The 26,404-nt window shown below is 40.0% G+C and overlaps 5 protein-coding genes across 10 annotated transcripts in view; 2 read left to right on the forward strand and 3 right to left on the reverse strand.

The window, feature by feature from the left end:
• Window positions 1–454: 454 nt before the first annotated feature.
• On the reverse strand, window positions 455–3,005 carry LOC138193188 (chymotrypsin-like elastase family member 2A). The gene is made up of 8 exons (XM_069141067.1): window positions 2,960–3,005; window positions 2,751–2,839; window positions 2,564–2,661; window positions 1,924–2,046; window positions 1,671–1,807; window positions 1,030–1,175; window positions 726–878; window positions 455–545 (listed from the first exon to the last, which is right to left on the reverse strand). The coding sequence occupies exons 1-8, from the start codon at window positions 2,994–2,996 to the stop codon at window positions 528–530; spliced, it is 801 nt and encodes a 266-aa protein (XP_068997168.1). The 5' UTR covers window positions 2,997–3,005; the 3' UTR covers window positions 455–527.
• Window positions 3,006–4,384: 1,379 nt separating this feature from the next.
• On the forward strand, window positions 4,385–7,900 carry LOC138193187 (chymotrypsin-C-like). The gene is made up of 8 exons (XM_069141066.1): window positions 4,385–4,424; window positions 4,579–4,667; window positions 5,422–5,519; window positions 5,919–6,041; window positions 6,184–6,320; window positions 6,639–6,784; window positions 7,493–7,645; window positions 7,797–7,900. Exons 1-8 carry the CDS (start codon window positions 4,385–4,387, stop codon window positions 7,812–7,814), a joined length of 804 nt encoding a protein of 267 aa, XP_068997167.1. The 3' UTR covers window positions 7,815–7,900.
• Window positions 7,901–8,116: 216 nt separating this feature from the next.
• LOC138192884 (chymotrypsin-like elastase family member 2A) lies at window positions 8,117–11,386 on the forward strand. Its single transcript, XM_069140566.1, has 8 exons — window positions 8,117–8,125; window positions 8,240–8,303; window positions 8,669–8,757; window positions 9,005–9,102; window positions 9,650–9,772; window positions 9,912–10,052; window positions 10,843–10,984; window positions 11,207–11,386. Exons 1-8 carry the CDS (start codon window positions 8,117–8,119, stop codon window positions 11,384–11,386), a joined length of 846 nt encoding a protein of 281 aa, XP_068996667.1.
• Window positions 11,387–13,210: 1,824 nt separating this feature from the next.
• On the reverse strand, window positions 13,211–18,540 carry tmem51a (transmembrane protein 51a). Its single transcript, XM_069141414.1, has 3 exons — window positions 18,411–18,540; window positions 15,305–15,742; window positions 13,211–14,556 (listed from the first exon to the last, which is right to left on the reverse strand). The coding sequence occupies exons 2-3, from the start codon at window positions 15,712–15,714 to the stop codon at window positions 14,148–14,150; spliced, it is 819 nt and encodes a 272-aa protein (XP_068997515.1). The 5' UTR covers window positions 15,715–15,742; window positions 18,411–18,540; the 3' UTR covers window positions 13,211–14,147.
• Window positions 18,541–21,905: 3,365 nt separating this feature from the next.
• The window catches only part of kazna (kazrin, periplakin interacting protein a), a 191,540-nt gene continuing 187,041 nt past the window's right edge, over window positions 21,906–26,404 (reverse strand). For all 6 annotated transcript variants that reach the window (XM_069140086.1, XM_069140087.1, XM_069140085.1 and 3 more), the window contains 5 exons: window positions 24,828–25,059; window positions 24,624–24,725; window positions 23,488–23,654; window positions 23,213–23,354; window positions 21,906–22,814 (listed from right to left, as the gene is read on the reverse strand). In XM_069140086.1, coding sequence (XP_068996187.1) covers window positions 22,656–22,814; window positions 23,213–23,354; window positions 23,488–23,654; window positions 24,624–24,725; window positions 24,828–25,059 — 802 coding nt within the window. In that variant the 3' untranslated portion in view covers window positions 21,906–22,655. The remainder of the gene's footprint in view (window positions 22,815–23,212; window positions 23,355–23,487; window positions 23,655–24,623; window positions 24,726–24,827; window positions 25,060–26,404) is intronic.

Consider the following 26,404-nt stretch of genomic DNA (forward strand, 5'->3'; position numbering starts at 1 on the left):
CGGGATTTCATAACAAAGATGAGGACAAATTCGTCTTTGAGCAAAAATTTTAATCACTGTTTTTGGGTCATATTTCTCCCAACACAGTGGAGATGCAAATTTCAACACACCTAAATTTTATATGCAATGATTCTCAGGTAAAAACAATATTCCTATGCAGATAGTTAGTTCTTCTGTATTCAGCTGCACTGTAGTACTGGGCACTGATTCTGAAAAGTGATGAATTTGAAGTGGGTTTTTTTTTTTGCTTGTTTTTTTGTTTTTGTTTTTTTAATTTATAAGCATAACAAATACAATTCAATTTGTTTACAAACAAAAAAACTGGAAAAAACACTGTGTAAATGAGTAAAAATGTTTACTTTGGGCTTAAGCAAATATTGTTATGTGACATATGTCTCACCAACACATCAGTACCATTCTGATGTCTAATTAAGAAAACACAGAAGACACTGTATTAGCTACTACAATTCTTTATTTGACGGTCAAGTGCAACAACCAAATATCTATAATTCTAACCAATCCACATCTTAGTTAGAGGCCATCACCTGGAGGGAGAGAAAGAAAGAAAGTAAGAAAGAAAGGCATTAAGAAAAAGTTTTCAGTTGCTCCAGTAAAAGGCACTGAAACATCCTTTCAATAATATTTCCACTTTAAATTTCTAAGATAAGTAGTTAAAGTACAAATTCAAATAAAAATAGGAACACTGCAGTATGTTTTCTACTTACCTTGTTGATCCAGGAGATGTAGCTGCTGACCTTGGTGAAGACAGAGGGCTTCCTGGGGTAGTTGCAGCCCATGCTTGAGCCAAAGCTCACCACTCCGTGGACGTCCCAGGAGCCATCAGAGTTCTGACAGTTCAGGGGACCGCCGGAGTCTCCCTGAAGGACAACAGAGACAATCGTGACATTAGGCAGAAAATTGCACATAATGTAGAAATAGAGGTATACTTAAGTGTAAAGCTGTGTTTGTTTGTTTTTTAGGAACTAGATTTAAACATGGTATACGATTGTTAAAGTTTATCTGACTCACATTGCAGCTAGCCAGCACTCCGTCTCCTCCAGCACAGACCATGCTGCTGGTGACCAGACTGCCCCACCAGTCAGACCTGGTACAGGTGGAGTGGCCGACCACAGGGAGGAAGGCCTGCTGCAGGATGTCAGCAATGGGACCTCCAGCTTTAGAAGAAAACAAGGCATTCAAATTCAGAGCTGAAGTCAAGACCATCATGTTCACGATCAGGTCAGTTACAAAACTAGGTCCACTTGGCTCAGTTTCAATATAGACACAATTTCTTAAAAAGCAAAAAGTTATGCAAGAATCGTAATATCTTTATGTTTATGTATGTTTATGTAAAATGTGGATTTTGGAAATTATTGGGAAATTAGTGAGGTTAAGATCAGAATTATGAGGCAAAGACAAAAACCAAGACATGACTATGAGTGATCCTAAAACCAGATTCAACTACTTGAGCCCTGTTCAAAGCAGTGTTCAGTGACATTTAGTTTGAGGATGAACCTGTGTAACTCGATCCTCTCATCTCACCCCAAGTGTTGTGTTAACACAAATTCCACGGGAAAATTGATTAAACACTAAGGTGAAGAGGGTTAGGTTGGCAGACTGTACAGGCTCCCATTCACTGAAACTCCTTTGATTTAGTGAACAGAACTCACTCCAGAGACGTCCCCAGCCGGTCACGTAGCAAGGAGCACTGTGAGGCAGGGTGTCACCAGAGTTGGGAAGACAGGCAGCCATGACGCTGTCGGACAACGTGACGGGGGTTGACAGCTTGATCAGAGCAATGTCGTTACTGGAAAGTGAATACAAATGGCACATTTAGAAGCAGATCACTACTGAGCATTAATAACAAGGATATGGCAAAATATTCAGTCCCCTGAATATTGTGGGCTCTACATTATGGCTCACCGGATTCTGTAAGAGTCCCAGCTCTCATGGACGATGATCTTACCGGGGCTGAGGGCGATGGATCCAGCCTCGTTGTTCTCCTTCAGGTTGTGTTTGCCCAGGTAGACTCTGTAGGTGCGACTGCTGCTTAGCCACAAAAAACACAGAAACAAGCATCAGTTGTGTTGATCTCATAACATGTTATAACATTACTCTTTCAGTCACTTACTTTATTAGAACACAAATGTAATAAGTACCAGAACACTTACCTCTACTACTGGTACATTAGTACAGGACAACTGCTGAGACCATAAAGTGTTCATTTACTCTGAAAATCTCTAGATCTGTATTTTCTGCATGGTGATAACAGATGTTGGATTACCAGTTACTATTCTGATGTCAATGAAATAGCTTTTTCTTAATTTAATTAAAAGTAAGTATACAGCGACAGTAACAGTTTACTAAATCCTATTTAAGTTTAAAGACTTAATTGCATAGTTTTTCCATTTCTATGTATTTTACTCATCAGATTACTGAAGTACTTCTGTGTACTTCCTCTGTATCCCATCAAGTACCCCTCTACCATATGGTTGGTCTGTCACCGTCTTCTCTGTCTTGAATGCACTGTAAATTTTACAGGACTTTAATGTTTTAAACGCACCCGATGCAGTGAGCAGCAGTAAGGACCCATTGGTTGGAGATCAGAGTGCCACCGCAGGTGTGGTAGAAGTTGCTGCCACTCTTGTACTGCAGAGACACCTGCAGAGAGCGAAATAATGACAGCACATGAATGTTTTATGATTTGAGGAAAGCACAGAATTTTAAAGAGAAGTTTGAAAGGTCTATACCTGCCAGGGCCAGCTTTTCTGACGGACATCATCTCCACCGACCACCCTGGTGAGGACGGGGGGGAAGGTGGGCAGGCCACACCCGTAAGCTGAAGGGCAATGATAGAAAATATGGTGATATACAATGGTTTCTTAACATCAGTCACTATATAAGATTGTTAGGTTCAGCAACACATTATTTTCTAGTCAGAGAAAAATAATTGTCTTACCACCAGCAACAAACAAAGCTAAGATCACGAACTTCATTGTGTCTGTCTTCAGCAGAGCGTTAGAGGGACTTGCTCCTCCTTATATAGTGTATTAACACACTTATTTACAGACCTCAGATGTGTTGCCTAACATTGACCTCAGCACAGCCAAGAAAAGCTGATGGGAAAAATAAATCAACCTTGGAGATAAGTAACCCCAGATATCCCCAAATACACCTTATCTCCACCACCTCCACCTCAGTGTGAACCACACAGATGCTTCCTGAGTTGTTCAGGTCTTCTGACTACAGATGATGGTCTATTCATTTAAAAATGATCAGTCCATTTGTATTTCTTTGTATGAACAAAAATAAGGATGTTCACTTTACAAATTTCTAGTTTGTTATGTAATAAAGTGGGCACTTCGTTAAAGTTTAGAAATTGCTGAGAACAAATTAGATTGAATAGAGCAAAGGGATTTTTTTTTCTTCATTCTAATGTATTCTAATGCTCTTTATAGCCTACACATGAAATATTTGGGTGGAAAATTATAAAACTGATTTTTGTTTTGTTTTGTTATTATGATCATTATAGGAGATAGAACTTCACTAATGTTTGTGTTATTCATATTTTTGCAAGGCTGTGAATTGATATGATTAAATTATTAAGTAAACCAATGGGTTTTTATGACTTCTGATACAACAGGTACTGTGGTTGTAGCACATTGGTTAAATTGTTATGGACAGCATTAATTATTTGCATTGTTTGAACTTGTTTATCAGAAAATAAATGCAAAATGTTGACATTAATTTGAAAAATAAATCACTCATTCATAAACTGTAATTTTAAAAATTGTAATATTTTTGCAGTGACAAAAAATGTTGGTGGATTAATGCAAAGGAATTGCTACTTTATACAAGCAAACATTACAGCACTTACAGATCTATTTTTATGTAGACATACAAGGTAAGTAGAATTTCAGTATTGTTCTAATAACTGTGTATTAGTTAGTAAATAGTTTGTTCGTTAGCTAATACACCTCAGTCAGCTGTTCAATGCTTTCATGTGGAATGGAAACTTCAGCTGCTGGAATAGGCACTATTTTTCCTTTAAAAGGTAATCAGAATAGGGAGTGTTTCATTTGATATGGAATCATGCACTTTGTGTGAACTCCAGCTTCTGGTGATAAAAGCTAAAAACCCATAATTCCACAGACATGTTCAACAAACAAGTTAAAACAACATACAAAATTCTAGGACACTTTTATCCTTGGCCGGGTATTTGTTTTCTTGTCTGCCAGTTTTGAAGTCCACTAAGCTCCACCCCAGCGTTAAGATTTGTTAAGCAGCACATTTCCAAGAATTTGATTCAGTGCTGGCAGGTTACATAACATTGTGAAAGGTATAAATATGTCAGATGTTAAGAGAAAACTGCAGAGATACTGACATGATGAAGTTTGTGGTTCTTGCTCTGTTTGTCGCTGGTGGTAAGGATCTTTTTGTTGTTACAAAACACAACACTCTCCACTCTTACGGCCATCTGTCTCTGTTCAGTTGTTAGCTTTCTTTACAAACTGCATAGATAACAGCTGTGTGATCTAATCTAAAATTTTGAAAGAGTCTTACTGTATGTCTCCTCAGCCTATGGGTGTGGCCAGCCCACCTCCCCCCCTGTGGTGACCCGGGTGGTTGGAGGAGAGGATGTCAGGCCTAACAGCTGGCCCTGGCAGGTAAGGACATGCTGAGGGAGGAAGTTCATTCACAAAATAGGATATCTGATGTCTGAAAAAAATACTCTGATATTATTATAAAAATGCTTCTATTAAAGATATATAGTGCAGTGTGTGACAAACAGACTGTAAAGCACTTTGTAATTTTATGCCTGTGAAAGGTGCAAATAAAATGTACTTACTTACTTACTTACTTGGAACTAAAACTTGAAACAGTGTGGTGTAATGGAAAATAAAAGTATTCATTTTTAGACAATAAAGGTAAGGTGGGCTTATTTGCACCTTTCAAACACAGAAGCATTTCAAAGTTGTTTAAAAAATGCGAATCAATTCATTGAACTTTTAAACTAAATAGATCAAAACGGAATAAAATTAGATACAATTTTTTAAAAGAAACACAGTTTAGTGTTATTACAGTGTACTAATATTAATATCTTGACACAAATTCAATAAGAAAATAAAAATGCATAAAGAAACCAACAACAACAACATTAAGTCAAAGACACAGGACAAAGAATGGATTTTTTTTTTTTTTAAATAGAAGTGTGGTTAATGTTGGGGTGCATTTAGATCATCAGAGGCTTGGTTGAAAAGGAAACACTAAAGTAGGAGGCATATAGCATACTGATTGAACAACCAACACTGCTAGGAGCATGAAAAACAACATATCTTATAGAGAACACCAATACAACGAAAAAAGTATAAAATAAAAAACACCTATAGATAATTCATTGTATTCTTATGAATGTTTCAGATTTCCCTGCAGTACAACAGAGAGGGGGAGTGGAGACACACCTGTGGAGGTACTCTGATCTCTAACCAGTGGGTCCTCACCGCTGCTCACTGCATCAGGTACAAAAAAAGAGAAGTGGGAGGTTGTTATCATACCTCCATGCAGCACAAATATCTATATTAATCAGTGACATGGTATTTGGTCTATAGTATCACCCATAAACTGCTTCCAATAAATGTTGACTTAATTCAGTAAAGTCCCACAACCAAGTAAGTGTTAATTATGCAGGCTATTATTCAGCAAATTAGCTGGTGGGTAAATTATCTCAACACATGAGCACATTTCTTCTTGTTTATAGAAAAACTAACTTTTAGGACTCAACAGTGGATTAAAATGCTACATACATAACATGGTGGTTAGAGATTGTGTTTTGAAGTAACTTTCTGCAAAAGTAATCATTCAAATGGATTTATGTTCTAATATATAACTGCTTTATATTGTGCTGTGTGAACCTGCAGCAGTGGCAGAGAGTACAGAGTGGCCATGGGAAAGCACAACCTGAAAGAGACGGAGGACGCTGCTGTGTTCATGGGTACCGCCAACATCATTGTGCATGAGAAGTGGAACCCCCTGTTCATTCGGTAAACTATTACCTCTCACTAAGAGCGACGAACTGTAACACTTGAAAATCAAACAGATTGTTTACATAAACATTACGGGCAAAAAAAATAGTAGGTATAGTAGTACTTGATGAAACTAAATGTTCATGTGTTTCTTCTCCAGTAATGACATTGCCCTGATCAAACTGGAGTCCCCTGCCGTCTTCTCTGACACCATCATGGCTGCTTGTCTTCCTGCCGCTGGTTTCCTCCTCCCTCATGACGAGCCCTGCTACGTCACCGGTTGGGGTCGCCTCTTCAGTGAGTGGCTTCTTTCCTCTCTTAATTCAGTTTAATTATTCATCTACATACAGATATAAGTATATAAGGTGAATGTACTAACTGGATGTTCTTTTTACTGCTGAGTGGTCAATTATTTAGCAGAAAATATATTTTGTTTATTCGTAATTTTTTACAATAGGGTAATGACAGGATGGACACTGTGTTTTGCCTCATCCAACACTCATGGTTTGACTAAATGCTGCAGCTAGATGCAACATTTGTCCTGTTAGGCTGTGGTTTATCTCCACTCCTCACCTTAGCTCAACTTGAACTTGTTTGCATCTCTCTTCCACACAGCCGGAGGTCCCATCGCCGACATCCTGCAGCAGGCTCTCCTTCCCGTGGTGGACTTTGCTACCTGCAGCAAGTCTGACTGGTGGAGTTTCCAGGTGAAGGAGACCATGGTCTGTGCAGGCGGAGACGGAGTTGTGTCCGGTTGCAACGTAAGTCTAAAATAATGAACGACACAATCACATTATTGTTACAATAAAAGGAGCCACTATACTGTTGCAAACTGTAAAGTAGACACATTAGGTTACATTCATGTTTCCTTATACAGTACAAAAACTGACTTGTTGTTTTGTTAAGTTTTTATTCTGTATTTACTATGGAGAAGAGGGCACATACTGTACATTACCCATCTCAAAATTTGTTTTTCAATTACAAATATAAGCAATGTAAAAAAAAAGAGTGCAACAAAGCAAATATTTTGATGATTGGTTTACTGTCATTTTTTTCTTCTTTTCTTCTTGTGAATACCGGCTGTCTTGACATTAAACTAAACAGCTGTAGGTTTTTTAAAAGTTGGTCGGACAAAAACAAGCAATTGGAACAATACAAAAAAAAAATTACAATTAAAACTGTCCTTTACTTAAGTCCATTAATTGATAGTCGTCAGTTGTTGTTCTCCCCCAACATTTGACAGCTATCTCTCGTATACTGCCTTTTTTTTTTTAATGAATAACATACAGGACATCAGATGTGGAATGTCAGTTAGAAGGTCTAAAACAGTTAAAGGAATCCCGTATGTAACATATCATGAGTAATGTTCGATGTAAACCATCAAGCAGACACACACTAACTGTCTTTTACACTTGACTGTAAAATGAGGAATTTGCACGTGTCATATGTTTTTCTGTCACATGACTCAGGGCGACTCTGGCGGTCCTCTGAACTGTCAGAACTCTGACGGTTCCTGGGAGGTTCACGGTATCGTCAGCTTCGGCTCCGGGCTCAAGTGCAACCTTCGCAAGAAGCCCACTGTCTTCACACAAGTCAGCTCCTACATCGACTGGATCAACTCTGTAAGCTCTCAGTTATATCTTATTTCATTTTTACTTCATTCTTCCAAGATTAAAATAGTCCAATAATCTCAAACAGTTAAAACAAATACCCTGCATATACAGCTGAAAATGTTGCACCTAATCTAACATGTCTGTATCATCTCTTTCACAGAAAATGGTGACCTATTGAGAGAACAGCCTTTTGCCACCAAAGATACCATCTGCACCTGTAAAATAAAGAGATATGGAGTAAATGAAATAAAAGATTTTGTGTTACTTTTTGTTTTATCCTACCTTTGTTTTATGGGTTAACCGTTTTCCCAAAATATTACAAGGAATCTGAGGGGAGGGCAAGAATATCTAGTTACTTTTATTCTGACAAATATATTAATCAACTATCAAGTTTTATTCATGGCACTTAAATAGCAGAATAGTTTCTTATTTTTGTCAATGGGAACACTGATGGGAAATTGCTATCACTGACCACCTGCTATGTCCTCAGTTTCCAGCATTTGTTTGATTTTCTTTCCCAGGACAGGTCTTTACACTGGACAGAAGCTCCTAGCATACGGGAGACTATAAAAACAAGACGGGTTTTAGCACGAATTTAAGCAGACACTTACACAAACATCATCCATCATGAGGACACTGGTGGTTCTTGCGGTCATGGTAGCTTGTGGTAAGGCACTTTAAATCTTCTCACATATGTTGCTTAAACCTCAGTTGCAGTATCAAAAAACAGGTGGTTAGTTAATGATCTCATCAGAAGCACTTATAATACCGTGTAAATTAGATAAACATTGCTTAACTTTTTTTTCACTTAAATGTTCATAATTAATCAAAGGTATAGGTTTAAATATTTACTATCTTTTTCTCATTAGTCTGGTGTGAGAATTATAACATATGCCATGTGTCTTAAAAACTGCTTTCATTTTGCATTGTTGTTTATGTGTGCATATATTTATTGAAATTGATCATTCAATAAGCTTTAGTGTACCACAAAGTATGACAATGTTGTTTGTGACATGACTCGCCATGTCCCAGTCTCTGGCTGTGGTCTTCCCACCTTCCCTCCTGCGCTGACCAGGGTGGTGGCGGGAGAGGACGTCAGGCCTCACAGCTGGCCCTGGCAGGTAAGGTCTGGTCTGAATGTGTAAAAATATCTTTACTCTGATCAGCACGTAGTCTACATTTTCACTTTACTACCGCAGACAGAAAAAGTGACATCTATTTTTACACATTTCATCTCTGGAATTTATTATATAAATTTCATGAATGTTAAAATTCGGACAATGATTTATCCTTCTGAGCAGAGCTAGGAGAATTATAGAAGGTTTAGTAAAGTTCACCGTATACTGAATGTCTCTCTACGCTGTCCAGGTCTCACTCCAGTCAGACAGCAGTGGGCGCTGGAGGCACGTCTGTGGAGGCACCCTCATCTCCTCTGACTGGGTCCTGTCTGCTGCACACTGCATCAAGTAAGTTCAACCCAACACAAGAGGGAAGGTTGTCAGTGTAATTAAAATGATAACAGAGCATAATAATTTTTAAAACCTCACATACCTTTAAGGTGGAAGATTTTATGGTTACAAATGTCTGTATTAGTGATATATTAGTACTTGGAATAAAGAAATTGTTAAATTGTCTGTTTTGTTAAATTGATGACAGTTTTATGTGAATAAGAAATGTTGCTACTGTTCAGCATTGATTATTACTCAGTAGTAATTAAATAAGCCACATAATGGTCTGTGCCTGTGCCAATATTCTTCTGCCCAACAGAATATTATGCTTAATTTGGATTTTTCTGTAATTGTAAGAGCTGCTGAACACATTAACAAGGATGTTCTTCAAGAATCAGCAGGAATGTCTGCCATCAACGAACAGAGAAGGAAGAGTGTCATGTTTTGGTCACCCAAACAATCATACATTACCACTACCATCAGCTCAATCTTACTTTTGTACACAAACAGTCAATACCACTATCTACACCCCGAAGCCAATACAATGTCCACTGCCATCCCACAGTGACCGCTACAACTACCAAGTGGAGCTGGGTAAACAAAGCCTGAAGGCGAACGAGGAGGGCTCGATAGCTCGGAGGGCGGCTAAAGTCATCTCTCACGAGGACTACAACAACCTGCTCAGCCGGTAACAGCAACCGCATTCCACACAGCTCAATGTCACCTCATGAGTCCAAGTAAACAGTGGAATCAGCAGGCCACCATGTGTAAGAGCACTATCAGTGATCAGTTAACTGAACATAAGGGAATTGTTTGGTCTTTTGCAGGAACGACATTGCCCTGATAAAGCTGTCTTCCCCCGTCAGCTTCTCTGACACCATCATGCCCGCCTGCCTTCCAGACCAGGGCGTCATCCTGCCACACGGTGCTCCCTGCTACGTCACTGGCTGGGGTCGACTCTCCAGTGGGTGAATGCACCTCCGCAGGATAAATCGCTACATCAATACAAATGTTCTGAAGATTTATTAAGTAGTATTTCCTGTTAGTGCCTTTTCAGTCAGTTTCCTTGCACATCAGTAAAATATAGATCAATTTAGCAAAGTAGAACATTTCTCAACTGTTAGTTGATCAAAAAATTTGACAACAGTTCATTCAACAATCAACTGACCAATTGATCCCGATTTATAGGCCTACATAGATACTACAGGCAATCAATTGGGAGAAATGAAATGTTTTGTCAGAGAAAATAACTGAAAAAACACACAGGAGGGCAGATACACTGACTTCATGGTTTTATTACACAAGTAATATTCTACGTCATTAATTAGTATTAAATATATCTGTGTCATACGTGAACTTTGAATTAGGGATACTTTTTAAGCCCAGAGCATATTACCCTTTTATCTAGAATGTGCTACACAGCTGCACACACTGACCAATTACAAACACAGTGAGGTAAAACTTTTGGCTTCAAGAACCAGGATGAATCTTGTTTTGAAAAACAGTGAACTCACATTTTACTCAGACATGCCCGATTTGTTCTGTTGATAAAAAGGAGACAGAAGCACGCCTTATTATAAGATGCATCAGTGCGACTTCACTGACTCAGCTGTCTGCCTTCTGGCAGAGGTAGTAAAAACATAATGAAAAGTGGAGACTACAGTTGCAACACTCTTATCATTGAGAAATATGAACATTATGAACCTCCGTCAAAGCTGTTTCTTACTTGAGTTAACCAAGTTTCTTCTCCACAGCCAGTGGTCCCCCCACTGACATCCTGCAGCAGGCTCTCCTGCCTGTAGTTGCTCACGATATCTGCTCACAGCCCGACTGGTGGAGCGTCCTGGCAACAGAAAACATGGTCTGTGCTGGAGGAGATGGCATCACTGCCGGCTGTAATGTAAGTTCAGACTACAAAGAACAGGCCATCTTAAGATCTAACAGTAATTTAATGGGCAATTACAGTAGTCATATATTTCAATTTAACACAGTATGAAAGATGGAAGGAGATTCACGGAAAGGAGATTTATTTTGAAACAAAGTGAAAGCTAATTTCAGCATGACTAACTGATCACTGATGGCCACACCTCCTAGTGTCTGTACATACTATGCTGACCCACAGGGAGACTCAGGTGGCCCCCTGAACTGCCAGAATGATGATGGTTCCTGGGACGTCCACGGTGTGGTGAGCTTCGGCTCTGGTCAGGGCTGCAACATCTTCCAGAAGCCCACTGTCTTCACACAAGTCAGCTCCTATATCGACTGGATCAACAAAGTAAGGAACACTTCATTTAGTGAATAACCTTACAAGCACAAAAGCCTTGACACCGAATATCAGGAGGTGTATTTTAATTGTTTTTTTTCTCCTGGTCATTCCACAGGTTATGACCAACTACTGAAAAGGCTCTTGATTACGTCAAGAACAACTTGGATTTATTATTTGTTGTCTCCTTCTGTGTATCAGTGTTAACAAGTGGAATTCAGAGCCAGTGAATGTGCATGAAAAGTTGAAGTACTGTCCGTGTCCTACAAACCTGACAACATCAAGCTGTTTTTTCTCACCTTCCGCTTTCAATACAGAAGATCCTTTAAAACCAAGAACTGGAGAACAGCAGCGAAGTAAAAAAATATGGATGTTGGAATGTCCAGCAGATGTTGTCATTTAGGCAACATGGAATATGACTTATAATGATGTGGTAATTACAGCAGAATACACTTTGAAAACACTGAGGTTAATTAATACTTCCTTTTATTTCTCATAAATATTCATGAGTTAAATGTGGGTTTTTTTACTCTTCATGAAAAAAAATCTCATTAAAATTATCATAGAAAAGCACATTTTCATGGTACATATAAAAGAAACATTCAAATGATAAAAAAAAAATAAAAAAATAAAAAAAAAAAAAAAAAAAAAAAAAAAAAAACAATAAATGAAATGGAAAAATAGCCTTTGTTTTGGGATTTCATGGCCATAAAACCAAAAGTGACTGATAAATCCAAACAATTTAAAAAAGTTGTACAAATAAATTGTGTAGTAAATTGGTCAATTCACAAATGAGGTACAATGCTGATGTCTGCGGTGCAAACATGATGAATAAAATAAAGGATACACTGTCGGATAAGCTTTGACTGCAAAACAGGTAATGACAGTCATGATGTGATGACCTTGCTGCTGTTTGCTTAAAAGTAATTTTTCCTTCAACTGACATAAAACTGGGAAATATATAATTGAATTAGCTGACAACAACAGAGCACTTTTAATGCACGTTATTTTACTTGAACAGAATGTAGAACTGGGGGATAAAGACACTAAATAAAAGTGCCTTTTGTCATATAAAACAAAGCCATAGTTGTGCAACTTCACAAAATTAGTAACATTTAATGAAATGACTGAGAAGTAAATTCGTTTGGCTTAAGCTGTTCCTATCGACACAAGTGGAATTGCAGTACAATAGTGTGGACTGATGCAGCTCGAACCATTTCCCTGAATAAAGCCTGACCCAGCCTCTTTTCTTTCTCTGCATGCTTTAGAGTGAAAACAGGGCTGCAAGTCAAGCTGTGGTTGGAGGAACGGTGATCAGCAAGCAAGTGAGCAACAGTTGCTGTCATTATGGCGCAGCTGCACAGTCAAAGAGTCTTTCTGTTGGTCATCTAGAATGAGAACAAAACTGCGAAGACGACACTACCGCCTTCACAACTCACCATGGCAACAGAGCAATGACTTTCAACTATTCACTTCCTTCAAGCTCTCATACTTCCCTCTGGGCCTGCACGCTATTTGCAAGAACAGAAGCAACACTGCATTGAAAGAGCCACATTAGAACAAGCTCATGTTCAGTCATACAATATGTTTTGAAACGTTTAAGAAAATGTGGTTCTGAGCACAAAGACACATAACTGTACGTTAGTGTGAACAACTGTAGGGTAAATCCTGCTGCATCTGCAGTCAGTTAGAATGACCACTGCTTAAAGGCGCCATAAAATGACACCTTGAGCTTCCTGGAAAATGATTTCTTCCTGGAAAGTAATGACTCTTTTAAAGCAATTGAATCATGACTTTATTGGTGGCCTCTGCTGCTGCTGCCCTAGTATTTGTAAATATAAAATGTTAACATTTAATGATGACTTCTTTTTTTTTTTTTTAACAGCAGCCTCTTTCCTTCCTCTCCCTAACGACGTCAAGCCAGATGGATGACCTTTAAATTGCACCTTAATAACCAGCTCTGACATTTTTGTGCTTTTTTTTGTCTTTCCACATGTAGATGGTTGAGTCTGGTAATACATGTGGACTGCTCCTCAAGCACAAAGTGTGTCCTAGTGTTTTTCAGTTGATGGAAACCAGAGTTAAATAGAAACTTGGACACTTATCAGGTAGCCAAACTACCTGATTTGTGGATGAGATGAGAAAATGAGGACGAGTTTTTGTGTAGCATGATACGACATCAGGTCTAGCCACCTGAGTACATAAGATGATCAGTCACTCACTGTAGTAAAGCCGATCCAAAGCCTTCCACTGTGAAAAGCTGCCTCAACAGCAGCTACCTCACAAAATGAAAGCTCTGCACGTTGCTTTTAAAGTGTGAACACAAGTCCTCACTGTAAGCTCACTGATGTCCCATGATCTCTTCCACTATTGACTCATGTTTACAGTCAGTGCGCAGTGCAGGCGCCTGTTACATAAAGGTTGTCTATTAACGGCAACCGACCACAACAGAAAAGAAAACTGCATTTGCTTTTTACTAAATCCAATGTGCCAGTGTGACCACATCTGTCACAGCGAGGACAGATCCGGCAAAGGTGTCCATTACCATCTGTGTCTGTTTTAGAGATCCAGTGACACCCAGAACAAAATAAAGGGTTCCTCCGTTCAGTGCTTTGGAGTGATGTAGCATGATGAGGAATTTGAACGGATAGTGTATTTTATAACAAAGTGCCACAGAGAACATTTTGTAGGGAGCCTTATTCAAGTCTTGGCTTCACGAGGATAATCCAGATCCACGACCGGTGCTCATGAAGGAATCCAGGCTTTTCACTAGATTGTTTTAAACATGATTATCCTGATCTTAAAGTGGAGGCACTTTATCCTCATACTGCGGTGGTGGGGTGAGTGGTTCAATACTGATTCCAGCTGCTGGCTGAGAGTTATCAACGTTTTTCATGTGCAGCTTCTCCGATTTAATCCTGCGGATCTTGATAGGGAGGAGCTTGCGGCTGTTTTTCCCAGGTCTACGATTCGATGCGGAAGAAACAGCAGCAGTGGGAGCACCGGAGGCCGGGGCAGGCTGCGATCCGGCAGTTGTGACCTCTGACCCCTCGTTCTCAAACTGCACGCCATCGACTTGGACCAGGTCATCGTAGGAAGGTAGCTGGGAGGTGCTTGGGCGAAGGTTGCTCTGACGGACGGGGTACTGGCCACTGCCTACGGCCTCTTCATAGGTTGGGACAGCATAACGCTGCGCTTGTTCCTCAGCACTGCAGACATTATAGACGTGTACAATTAAAAATGACACATGAACCGCACAAATTACAGCGATACGCCCGCTACAAAGGTAAACACAGGTAAGTGTAGGCTCATAATATAATGTTATTTTCAAATGTTTAATGTTAAATGTAGTGCATTGCATGTTTTAGCCCATTTCCCACAGATTACGGTCTGTAAAATCAAATCAAATATGCAATAGCTGCAGGGAAATATTCAAGACTTGAGAGCCTGAAACCCTACAGCGTGCACTTTACCGGCTAAGACGTCAGTTAATCAAACTCCGGAAAGTAACAGTGTAAAATGTGAATTTGTTTTCTTCCTCAAACTAAAGTTTCCTTTCATTTCAAGCCTTCAAATGTATCTGTGCTTTCAACATTGTTACTCAGACATCGGTCATGTGATGTTGACGAGGCGAATACCAGCTATGTTTTTTGGCGTCATACTTATCCGAAAAGAAATTGTGTCCCATAAATGACAGAAAAAAGTGGTGCTAGCTTAAAACAAAAGTATGGATCAGACAATATAATCCACCAGCAGCTCTTTCTCGCATGTTTGAAGGGGTACAAGCTTTCCGGAATCTACAATACGCTCAACATTATTTCCTGTCTAATGTTTGTAGTTGACATAGTTACATCAAGTTTCTGTTCACAGAAAACTCAACAAAAAGAAGTCACCGTGATAAAACATTACTTCTAAGCTCCAAATGTTGTTTAGCAAGAAAGCCATAACTGAACTCACGTCTCTCGCTGCTCCTGCTCCCTTGCTGCCGCTCTGTGATTCTGGGCCTCCAGGAGTCTCTGCTGCTCTCGCTGTTTGTTCCTCATCCCCAGACACAAGGACAGCAGCAGCATCACCACCCCAGAGCCCGTCAACACAAAGGCCACAGAAGATGTTTTATTCTTCCTCCCGTGAACATCATTGCCTCCCCCTGAGCTGCTGCTGTTACCAGCTGCGTCTGCGGGTACCACGCTCCACACGATCATCACGATCCCGAGTGCGATAAGCCCGACCCCCAGAGCGCACAGTGCATACTGCGAACCCGAGTTCCCACTGCTTTCGTTGCCATTGCTGTTGTTGTTATTGCTGTTGCTGCGGGTGTCTCCGTTGCCGAGGGGGCCCGGTGGTCCATCCACACGGGAACGCATCATGTCAATCTCTAAACTTCAGTCAGACCAGCTGCACCGAGGTCAAAAACAGTAGAGAGAAAAAAACAAACACAAAAGTGAGAAACCAACATATCATAGCACAGGATGTCACAGAAAACAAACAAAACAACAACAAAAAATCATTCATTTATTTTCCTAAAACTCCTGAACTGACCAGACTGAATATGCCCCTCACTCTTGTGATCGGTGTCTGCAGGTGTGAAGCTCTCACCAGACACAGCTCTCCACTTAAAAAAGAAAACATCATCGACTTTATGAAGGTATTCCAGCACATGTTGCTGCTGCTGGGAAATTTGTTTTATGAGTTCGAGGCCGTTTTGCCGTAAAACTGACAGCAACATAAAATACCACTGAGGCGCATAGGCGTGTTACATGGTAATAAATGTACAGCTGATTCATCTTTCAGAGTCACTGATGTCATTGCACAAGTCACAAAACAGGTAGATAAGGACCACTAAGGACACTGAAAAACAATGAGCTAAAAAAATATTACAAAAGCTTATATGCAACTTAAATACAGGTTTACTTGCTGCCTTGTCATTCATTTAAAACTATTACATGCATGATGTAGTGTTTCAGTGTAAATCTAGAATCTGAACATTACAGGAAACATATTTGTTAAGAGTGAAATGACTCTTTGAAATGCAATGGGCCTGACCAATGAGCATACATACATGCCCTTTTGCTGTGTACTTGGAACATGCCATTGATCACAAGGCCAGTCTGTGGTATAACTTTTTTTATGCTTCCGCGCCGACAGCTGTGACCAGAGGCATTATGTTCTCGGTTGTCTGTCAGATTCTTGTAAACACTTTGAGGGGAATTTCTCAAACTTGGCACAAATGTGAACACAGATTCGAGGATGAACTGATTCGGTTTCAGTGGTCTGAGGTCAGTGTGACCTGACCAAACAAGTTTGTGGCCATAACTCAAGAATTCAAATGCCAACTATGCAAAAATTACACACGAATGTCTAATAGGATGAAATGATGAAGGGTGATATTTGATGTCCAAAAGGTCAAAGGTCAACTTCTCTGAATTGCCGACCCTAGTCTTGGGTGTGACTGTGATTGAGGCTGATTGTATAGGTCGTCTCTGCTGTCAGGTTGAAGATGTTTGTGAAACATCCACGTTTTAGAATATGTAACTTCTTGGCAGCAACATCCATATTTAAAGCATTATTCTCTGTCATGGCTACAACTTTATGGTCAACCAGAATCAGCATTATTGTCCCAGGATGTGTGCATATAAAAGGAATTTGACCCAGTTTTTTGTTTCGCCCAATGAATTTACACACTAATACAGCAGGCACACAGCACAAGATACAATACACAACGAAGCTTAACAAAGTCAAGCTCAACCAATTTTATTAATCAATAGCTTTAAAACTACACTTAATATGTTCTAATAATTTGCCCGAAAGCCTTTGTTCAGTCTGGACAGACAACAATGTAAACTGTATCTTGACTGGTTGGCTGTTAAGGTGCAACCACGAGTCGATGATCCTAGTTTATTTTTGTTACAGTTTATTTTTGTTACTTAAGAGAGTAGAAGGGGTCTATAAATATACTCGGACAAAAGTCTGAGAAATGAATCTGACCATTCAGGAATGTCATCATGGAACACTCTTGTCAGAGATTTACCCTACACTGACAAAGATTCTTAGTGGGTCTAGTCTGTAAACATGCCCAGACCTGCCACAGGGGAGGGAGGGGGTTAAAGTAGGTAAACCCAGCTCCAAAAAAGAGATAGCCCCCTCACTAAGGAATGCATGGCATGAGACTGCATTATACTCATCATGACATCTGGGCAAAGGTAAAACCACAATACCATCCAAGCTCTGCTCTGATGGCCTTATTCACAGGCATGCTGTGCAATCCAGAGGAGTGAAGGAATTCATGTGAAGATGTCCCACATCATGAGCCTGTGCAGAGCTTGTTACAGTCCGGCCTAAAAGGTTATATTTTACAGTATAATAAGACATTCACAGGCCTGCTCATAAAAACAAACTTGCATTTATGTGTGTGTGTGTGTGTGGGGGGGGGGGGGGGGGGGGGGGGGGTCTTGTGTGCTGACTTTCACCACAGTCTGAAACAGCTGCCAGCAAAACTCTCCAAAATGACTCTTTTTTTTGCATGTGCTTGTTTGGTGGATGTGGAAGTCACCCACTAACAACATGTGAACACATTTTACTGAAAGATATGCAATTTCACATCACTTTTGACCATTATTATGACCCTATCTGTGTAAAATTTCGAAAGATGTGGAAATGCTGGAGCAGATAGTAACTAAGCGACACCTAAAAAGTCTTGAAGTTAGTTTTTGATGCTCTCCACAACGCTTTTTATAGTGTATTCGGCTTTAGGTGGTGCCCCAAATCAGCTGCAGCTAACTAATAGTAATAGTAATTGTAATAGTAGGGAAACCCTGAACATGCTGCAGACGGTGATGTGTTGGTGGAAGTGTAGTTGACGAGCCTGTTTGTGCATTAGTAAATATATTTCACTATTGTTTACCGTGCACTGTCAGTCTTAATAAAACACCGAGGGGGGGGGTTGACCAAAGTTCGTAATGAAAACAAAGCTACTTCAAAACTTTCGCTACCGTGTAACTTTGAGCAACATTACAGCGATACAAAGTGATACTTCAGCGAGCCAGGATATCGAAGTTGCACTCACCTCCGCATCGTTTGACAACAACTGACTCTTCTTCTTCTTCTACTTCATAAAGCTGGAAGGTTTATTATCCGACGCCGTCAGCACTTTTAGGTGGGTGTAATTTGATGTCAAATTAGCGTTTGAGGATCAGGGACTTTCCTGTTAGTCGGATGGGCCCGGGCAGAGGCAGAGAGAGAGAGAGCAGGGAGGAGGGGCTCCAGCGGCCGCGCTGCATTTCCAGCTTCATTAACCCTCTCACTCTCGGCCGGTTGGTACGAGAGTGAGAGGTGCTGCGTGAGGAAATGTTTCTGGTATTTCACTTCACTCGGCTGCACGTAGTGTGAGATTCTCAAGTCTCCTATTGGGCCTAAACCCCACCAGCTACTGCAACACGAGTTGATGTTGTACTGTTCCTTTATGTGAGCTGCTGCGTAAATCGCCGGGAAAGTACAATTAAACTGTCAAGGTTTATGGAATTGGTTATAGTTTGCAAATGCCCTATTTCCCGGAAAGGTTTAGCCTACACATACCGTAATATTTATTTATTGACTGCGGACCTATTTAATTTCGCTTAAATGCTCTCTGGACAAGACTTCAGTCAGAACACAGAGGATCAGCTTTGTCTGATTTAGCTATAAAAAGTATTAATTCGAACATCAATAAATAATAAGTAGTATTTTAGGGCATTTTTTTTTTCAGTTGCTTGTAAAAGCAATTGCTGCTTCCAACCCTGTGTCTACAGGTGCATGAGTCATGGAATTAATGATGGCAGAATTCCATTTAGTTGACTCACTGTCAGGGTCTCAGGACAAGGTTTAGGTTTCCTTTTCATAGCAGACATTTTGTTTGTCACATAGGAAAACGGTTCAAATGAATCCAAATGTGACACCGAAGGGTCAACCTTGTGTTTAAAGGGTTAAAGTCGTGTTTTAGTGACTCCGTTCTTGGGGGGACAAGGGATGATTTCAATGTGAATGGCACGACCCAGGTTCCCTGCTCCATTACCAGCCTGTGAGTTACTTGTAATGTATCTGTCCCTGGTTGTCTAAATTGCCATGACCCGTGATTAACCTGTGATCACTGACTTGGTTTAAATTGACAAAAGAAAGATGGAACATTGGTCAAATAACCCTGGTCACTGGTTTGAAATTATAAATCATGTCAGGGCCCTGAAACTGAAGCAGCTTAACGGGATTTAGCCATCATTTCAGTTTCTTTTGTCAAAAATCTCTAGAAAGACTAGAGATTTTTGCGTGCGTGCGGACATTTACTTTTCAGATATGAAGTCTCTAAACACACTCAAACACTTTTAGTATTTTGTACTCACTTTGGTAAACAGTTAGCAGTGTTCACCGGTTTCCGTAAATTTCACAATTAGCTGGCAGAAACATCTGGCATCCTCGGTAGAAAATTAGAGTGTGTGTTTTCCCATGCTGACACATGGTGTAGTCATCATTTTGATAATACTACAGAGGGCTTATTGAACTGAATGGAAATTCTGGAATATCTTTGAAGAAACTAGCCTGAATAAATTTATAAAATTTAAACTGATTAATCTTTTTGTTGACTGCCAGGCTTCATTCTGACTGACACTGAAGCATAAAATACTAAGAGCAAGTCCATTGGATGTACACCAGTGACTGTCAAAATAAGTGCTGAGGAGGGTCACTTTAATGGGTTTAAAGAAGTCTAAAGAAAATGGGGAATCAGCAGCAGAATGAATAACAATAACCTCAGCTGGTTTTGTCTTTACCACACTTTGACAGTTTTGCATAAATCTCTTTCATGGCCAATCCAACCACAAACAGATGACAAAGTGTCTATGAAAATGTATGTGACTCAGTTTTATCACAGCTGTTATTGGCAAAGTGAGAGACTAAATGTCAGAGACACACACTGTTTGCTCAACACTGTTTTATTATTTTATAACATTCGTCTGTGATTTATACCTTCCCTTTGTAAATCTACCACCAACTGTTAGTCACACCTTTCGAGCCCTTTGGACAGGACCATCATTGAGGACTGATCCTCATGTGACGCAGATGGGATTTCATAATGTATTTAGTCATGTGTCTGTGTGCTTGTGCATTAACAGAATGCGATTTCCAGACTTATTCAAGACAGCAAACATGGGCTCCACTTCCTCGTCCTCGTATGCTCCTCTGTAGGAGCCTGCGAGAAGGAGAACAGTACTGTTTTACAATAATGATAAAACCAGTCCCAACCCCGGCAACTCACTGCATTGTTCCTTTAAAGTCAGGCAACCTTGTTGTTCTGGGCTCTGGGGAAGCTGTCTTCCTTCTGAGCTTTTGTCTGGTTCCTCTGTGTTCCCACACACACACACACACACACGCTCAAACACGCACATACACACACGCTCACACACACACACACACACACACACACACACACACACACACACACACACACACACACACAGGGGATGGAAAGAAAGAAAGACAGAAAACCCCTGTTAACAAGCCCTAAGTACATCTGGCAGTCTGGATTGATTCCTTATCTCTATCAGCCTGTAATCATATTTGGTGGCAGCTACAAAGGAAAAATGTTACAGTAAAACACAGATCAACTTGATTTACATGGCCTCTCAGCCTTCAGTGTAGCAAATTTTCTAAGGCGATAAATATGTTATTGTGGGTTTCGATTTCCTCAAACAATCAATAACCAATGTCTTGATTTGTTTCCAACTTGTAAACTCATTCACATCTTTGTTGAGCCTGTTTTTTTTTTTTATGGCTGCTACGAGAACATGCAATCACATCTTTTTCACTGAATACTTCCCGGTGACTATTTCAGTTTATTTCCCGGGTGGAACTTCACCTATCCGTCCTCATCCCTCTAATGTCCCAGAGAGCAAACAGGCGTCACCCAACCGTGGGTGGATTACCAGAATGGTTGTAAGTGAGGTCGAGCTGCCGTCTCATGTTGGTGCTGTGTCATTCTTGGCACAAAGATTGAGTCAGCGTGAATAAGTGGAAGAACTTTCATCACGTTGGATTGCGTAGACTTGAACTGATACGTCTAGCAGAGTAGAGAACGGGGTGATATCTGGGGTGATTTACCAATATCGTCAAAGAATCAGTCAAGTGTACAGAGGTAACAACGGAGCATAGTGTGGATGATCATTTGCATCACAGTGGAGGCAACGAACCACGCACATATCTTCATGCAAATGAGTTCAACAAGGAAACTCTTTCACACTTTATCCACTCTATTTAATGGAGCTTTGAAAATGTTTGTGATGGTAATTCTGTTTCTCAGACCAAGTGTGGCACAATCCTCCTGCTCCCATCATAAGTTTTTTTTTTTTTTTTTTTTTGACTATCCTCAAAGTTTACGTCATCCATTTGCAGTGTGTTTACTGCCAGCAGTGTGTCAGGAAGGAGAAGTTTATTGTTTTAGTGTAATCTAATCCCAATCCCTCCTGCTGTTGTTATTATAGATCCACATTTATTTATAGTCTTTATTTTTATGGAACTTCAGGCTGCACCCGTGCAATTAAATGTGAGATGTTATCTTTATTTCATTTTCACAAAATTACATCCTCACACCTTTTAGCCCGTTGGCTACCATGGTCATACAGCTCTGCGGTCATGTTTTTTTTGTTCTGTTTTGTTAGCATTTCATGTTTACTGCACAGTATAAAACATCAGAAGAGGTGCTACATTTGTTTAGACACAACAGTGTAAATGTGCAAGATGAAAAATGACTATCAAACATAAACTGTAGAATTACAATTCAGTTCAAGTCTTCTTTTTTTGTCCTCAGCCACATTGACAAGGCATCACAAACAGCAGAATTGAATGAAACAAGAGCAATTTACACTGATATGAAACTTCTTTTTTTTTTTATCATCAAGTACCCTGTATCATACAAACAGTCTTTTAAAAATTTAATTTCCCTCACAGAAACAGACTGTCCTATAGTCAACAAAAACAAATTGGCAAGTCAAGTCTTGATTCACACACAAAGAATAGAAAAATAATCATTTTGCTTGAGTGCTTCATTTCTTGATTCTGACATTGACGGAGGGGAAATTACTGTCCTCAAAAACACCAGAATACAACCTGTCGACAGTTTTCTTAAAGCAGGAAACTTGTAGAAAGAATCCTGTCCATTTCACAAAGTGCAATCTGTCCTGTAAAGGCTCATCTTTAAAAAGAAAAAAAAAAAAAAATCCCCTGTTCAGGTGAGCATGGATGACAAATGTCCATGTTGTAGTTTGGTGTTTGTCGCACTCTGATGACATCACACATTGGTGACCTCGATGCTGGTGAAACCGCGGATCGGGCTTCCGTCAGTTCTGGGCGGAGTGTGGTCTCGAACTTCCCGAGGCAGGGAGCCATAGCTGCTATGGCAACTCAAGTCCCTCCCACTGCGAGCTTTGGGGCTGAACCCTGCTGGAGGCTGTAACAGAAACAAACATTAATTTACACCAAATACACCCAAAAACAGCTCCCTTTTCCCTGATTACGAATATGTTTATCTTTCCAGTTAATGTGACAGTATTAGATATGTATTTGATGGAACACTCTCTGTGATTTAAGCATCTTTTGCTATTTATAATTCAAGATTTTTCTTGTATGTTGACAAGACAACCTGCCGTACAGGTTGTCTTGTCAACATGTTCACTGCCTCATTAATATTGCAAGTCTTCTGTGTCAGATCTGTAGTGTGTAATGTGTCAGAGCTAAGCACTGTGTCTTCTGCGCTAAGCATATTTTCTGTTCAGCAGCTTGATTCTTACAACAAAACAAAGGCTGTAATTGAGGGAAACAACTCGGTTACATTATATTCTTACGCACCTTGACGGCCCTCCTTCTCAGCGAGCCTTCATCATCAGTGTGTCGGCCGGTGGCGCTCGGCGGCCTGCCCATTGAGTTCTGGCGGAGCAGGGTTGGTGGTGTTCCCAGACCTAAACGCTCATAGTCCTGCTTGGCGTCCGCTCTGCGGGGAGCATGGGAGTGTTGGAGACATTCACAAATAGCATTTAATAGCCACTACAAGACACCTTTATATGACATTTACAGACAAACACAGTGTATTTAATCAGAGATGGACTGTGAAGGCCTCCTCTCACCTGGCTGGGCTGAGTAGTATTTTCATCTCCTCCACAAGGTGTCTGCGAACCATATGCTTGTTGTTGGGGATTCCCAATGCTGTTGCCATGGTGTCTGTGTTGAAAGTGGGGTCTAGCACCATGACGGCTCCATGAACTCCACTGCTCAGGAGGCTCTCAGCAAATTCCTGGGCAGGCGGACGGAAAGAAGGCCGAATAGTGACCTCTTTCATTCCGAACATAAATCTAAATTTCATGGTGGAATACTGTGGCCATTAATGGTTGAAGGGAAGAAACTGATTTAGAAATTGATGTCAAAGTTTCTTCGAGATAAAGGGCCTGATTTATTAAGATCTCAAATAAAGGGTACTAAATTACGTGTTTATTCCAAAGGTTTTCACATTTATGTTGCACCCGTTTTGCGGGTGATTTACTAAGAGTAATTGCATCACTGATATCAGGTGCAAATCGCTGTATTTAAATGAGGGTTTTGCGTGTGTTAAAATGATTCCAGACATGAAAAAACAACAACCGCAAAAGGAAAAGTAAATCTAATCCCATTGAAATTAAGAAATACTTTTTTTGCAGGTGGTGTAAAGTTTGCATGTGCTTTTACAAATGCAAACTTGACCAAATCAGGCCCAAAGAGTATATGATTCATTTGTGACATCAGTATAGATTCAGACTTCCTGAGGATTTTAATGAACAGGATGTCAATCCAGACAGCCTTATCTTTACAGAGTCTGGATGTAGTCAGTGTTGACAAGCAACATTCATATTGCAACATCAACACACAGGCTGTAATCTGACAGGTGTTGTAATTGACCAGAAGCAGTTAAATAACAGAGGTCCTCTATCACTCTGTGGAGACAGGGAGCGCTGAGTAAACACAAGAGCCTCCATTACCCACATTATAGTGTTTTTTTATGAAACTCAGCATGTGTGCACTGAGTATATATCTCTTTATCATAAATATTTAATCACAACTATTTGCTTTATTTCATGAGCAGTATACTATACTTTTGATAAAAGAAGTTTCAGCTTCAGTTTGTGTTTCAAAATGTAAGTTTAAGAAGATACTACACTGTTTATCTTTTTTAAACATTGATCTACTAACGTGTGTTCAGTGTTTAAGGTGCATACTCTCTCTGCCCCACCTTAAGGTCAATATCTTTGATCCATTTCATGACCCGATGAGAGGTCCATACCAATGGATCCACATTCTGGTGCTCACACTGTATCCGGCGAGCCTGCAGCGCCTGGAAACCATTTCAACAAACACTTTTCACTCAGCTGATGAGTTCTGTTTTTACCTGCTGCTTGAGCACATGACTGTTGTTGTTTCACTGTTTCTCACTCACCTCCTTGTCGAAATTTTGTAAGTGCAGCAGTTCGATGCCCAGCAGCAAGCTGACCTGATGGAACTTCTTGGTGATGTTGAGGTGACGTTCGAGGTCACGACGGGTCAGGGAGTTCAGCATGCGGCCGTCTACCAGGTGAGTGTGGAAGGCCTGGGAGTACTGAGGCAAGCCCAAGTCACTCAACCAGGCCTTTGCCACCCAGTGGTGGTCCATGTCTGCAGCTTTGGACAGCCTGCAGACAGACAGTGGAACAATTCCTTAAAGGGTCAATTCATTTAAACATTTTTACACTTTGGTATCACATGCAGTATCTTGCCATAAAAACAGCTTTAGCCAACCAGTGATATGGCTTAGACCTGCTACTTTGATGAAGAATAATCTCAGTAGCCACTGCATTGCTTAGCATGAAATGTTGAACAGGCATTCGTGTTCCCTTGATGTTAAAGGGTACTGACTTTGATGATCCACTGACCATTCTGTTATTGCACAAGCATAAGGTGCATAAGGTTTGTAGTTTTGAGCGTGTTGTCTTGACAGCTTTTGGATGGATTGTCAATAAATTTGGTTCAGTTTTTCATGTTGCCCACAGGATAAATGATATTGACCTCAGTGAACCCTTGATTTTGCTGGTATTTTGCTCATGTGAGAATGCTAACATACTAAATAAAGAGAATGAACATGGCAAATATTATACCTGCAAAACAGCAGCATGTTAGCATTGCCATTGAACATAGCATATTAACAGATCAAAGAACTGCTGCAGTGAGCTACTAGCACTCAGTCTTCTTGTGTTATGTGCCTCCACGGTGAAAAGCATAACATTTGAGGTTCTTAAAGCTTTGAAAAAATTAAGAACTTCAGTGACTTACTGATAAATATATTACTCAAATGAAATACAAATAATTAGCGATAATTTTGATAAAATAATAATCCTTTTTAGTCATAGGATTAAAAAATATTTATTGATGGGACTCCTTTGAGGATGAGATGGTCTCAAGAGGTTTACAGTATCCTAGGGAATACGTCTGTGACAATTTGAGACCATTAAGACAGTTGGTAAAACAAAACAAGCTGTTTGAATATTTTATCAAAGGCTTTATAAAAAATGGGGGGAAAAAAGCTAATTGTTAGATTAATGTATAGTGGAAAATAATTGTTAGTTGTAACCCTAAAACTTATATTAAAAAAACATGAATTTCCCTCCCAAAAAGTGTGGCACTCGACAGATCTCACTGTCGGCCGTTTTCAAAGGGACTACTTCTTTGATATAAAGTAGTTCCCAAGAAAACTATTCATTTCAAAGTTTCAGGACACGGATTCTGCAAAGGCACACTGCTGTTAAATTTTTCACACAAAGTTTGCAATGCTTTGAGGCTACCAAGCTGAATATTTCAAAACCTAGGCGTATTAAACCTAAACTAGCTGCATGGTTAAATACCACAAGGGGTAGGTGAGACTTCAGTATGGATCCTTTAACCTATTTAATATTGTTGCTCATGATGCCAGGAAAAAACTTTGGACAGGTGACCAGATTATTGCAAAATTTACACAGAAATTCATATATATATATATATATT

This window comes from Embiotoca jacksoni, unplaced genomic scaffold (assembly GCF_022577435.1).
Source record: "Embiotoca jacksoni isolate LCO1_2020_lvr unplaced genomic scaffold, fEmbJac1.0.p SCAF_9, whole genome shotgun sequence".
Classification (NCBI taxonomy): domain Eukaryota; kingdom Metazoa; phylum Chordata; class Actinopteri; family Embiotocidae; genus Embiotoca; species Embiotoca jacksoni.

Coding starts and splice junctions, on each gene's coding strand:
- LOC138193187 (XM_069141066.1), top strand. CDS start 4,385: ATGATGAAGTTTGTGGTTCTTGCTCTGTTTGTCGCTGGTG. Junction 4,668..5,421: donor CTAACAGCTGGCCCTGGCAG/GTAAGGACATGC, acceptor TGAATGTTTCAG/ATTTCCCTGCAGTACAACAG. Junction 6,785..7,492: donor GAGTTGTGTCCGGTTGCAAC/GTAAGTCTAAAA, acceptor CACATGACTCAG/GGCGACTCTGGCGGTCCTCT.
- LOC138192884 (XM_069140566.1), top strand. Junction 8,304..8,668: donor TGCGGTCATGGTAGCTTGTG/GTAAGGCACTTT, acceptor GCCATGTCCCAG/TCTCTGGCTGTGGTCTTCCC. Junction 10,985..11,206: donor GCATCACTGCCGGCTGTAAT/GTAAGTTCAGAC, acceptor GCTGACCCACAG/GGAGACTCAGGTGGCCCCCT.
- tmem51a (XM_069141414.1), bottom strand. CDS start 15,714: ATGATGCGTTCCCGTGTGGATGGACCACCGGGCCCCCTCGGCAACGGA. Junction 14,557..15,304: donor GAGCAGGAGCAGCGAGAGAC/GTGAGTTCAGTT, acceptor TAATGTCTGCAG/TGCTGAGGAACAAGCGCAGC.
- LOC138193188 (XM_069141067.1), bottom strand. CDS start 2,996: ATGAAGTTCGTGATCTTAGCTTTGTTTGTTGCTGGTG. Junction 2,840..2,959: donor AGCTTTGTTTGTTGCTGGTG/GTAAGACAATTA, acceptor ATTGCCCTTCAG/CTTACGGGTGTGGCCTGCCC. Junction 2,047..2,563: donor ACTGCTGCTCACTGCATCGG/GTGCGTTTAAAA, acceptor GTGGCTAAGCAG/CAGTCGCACCTACAGAGTCT.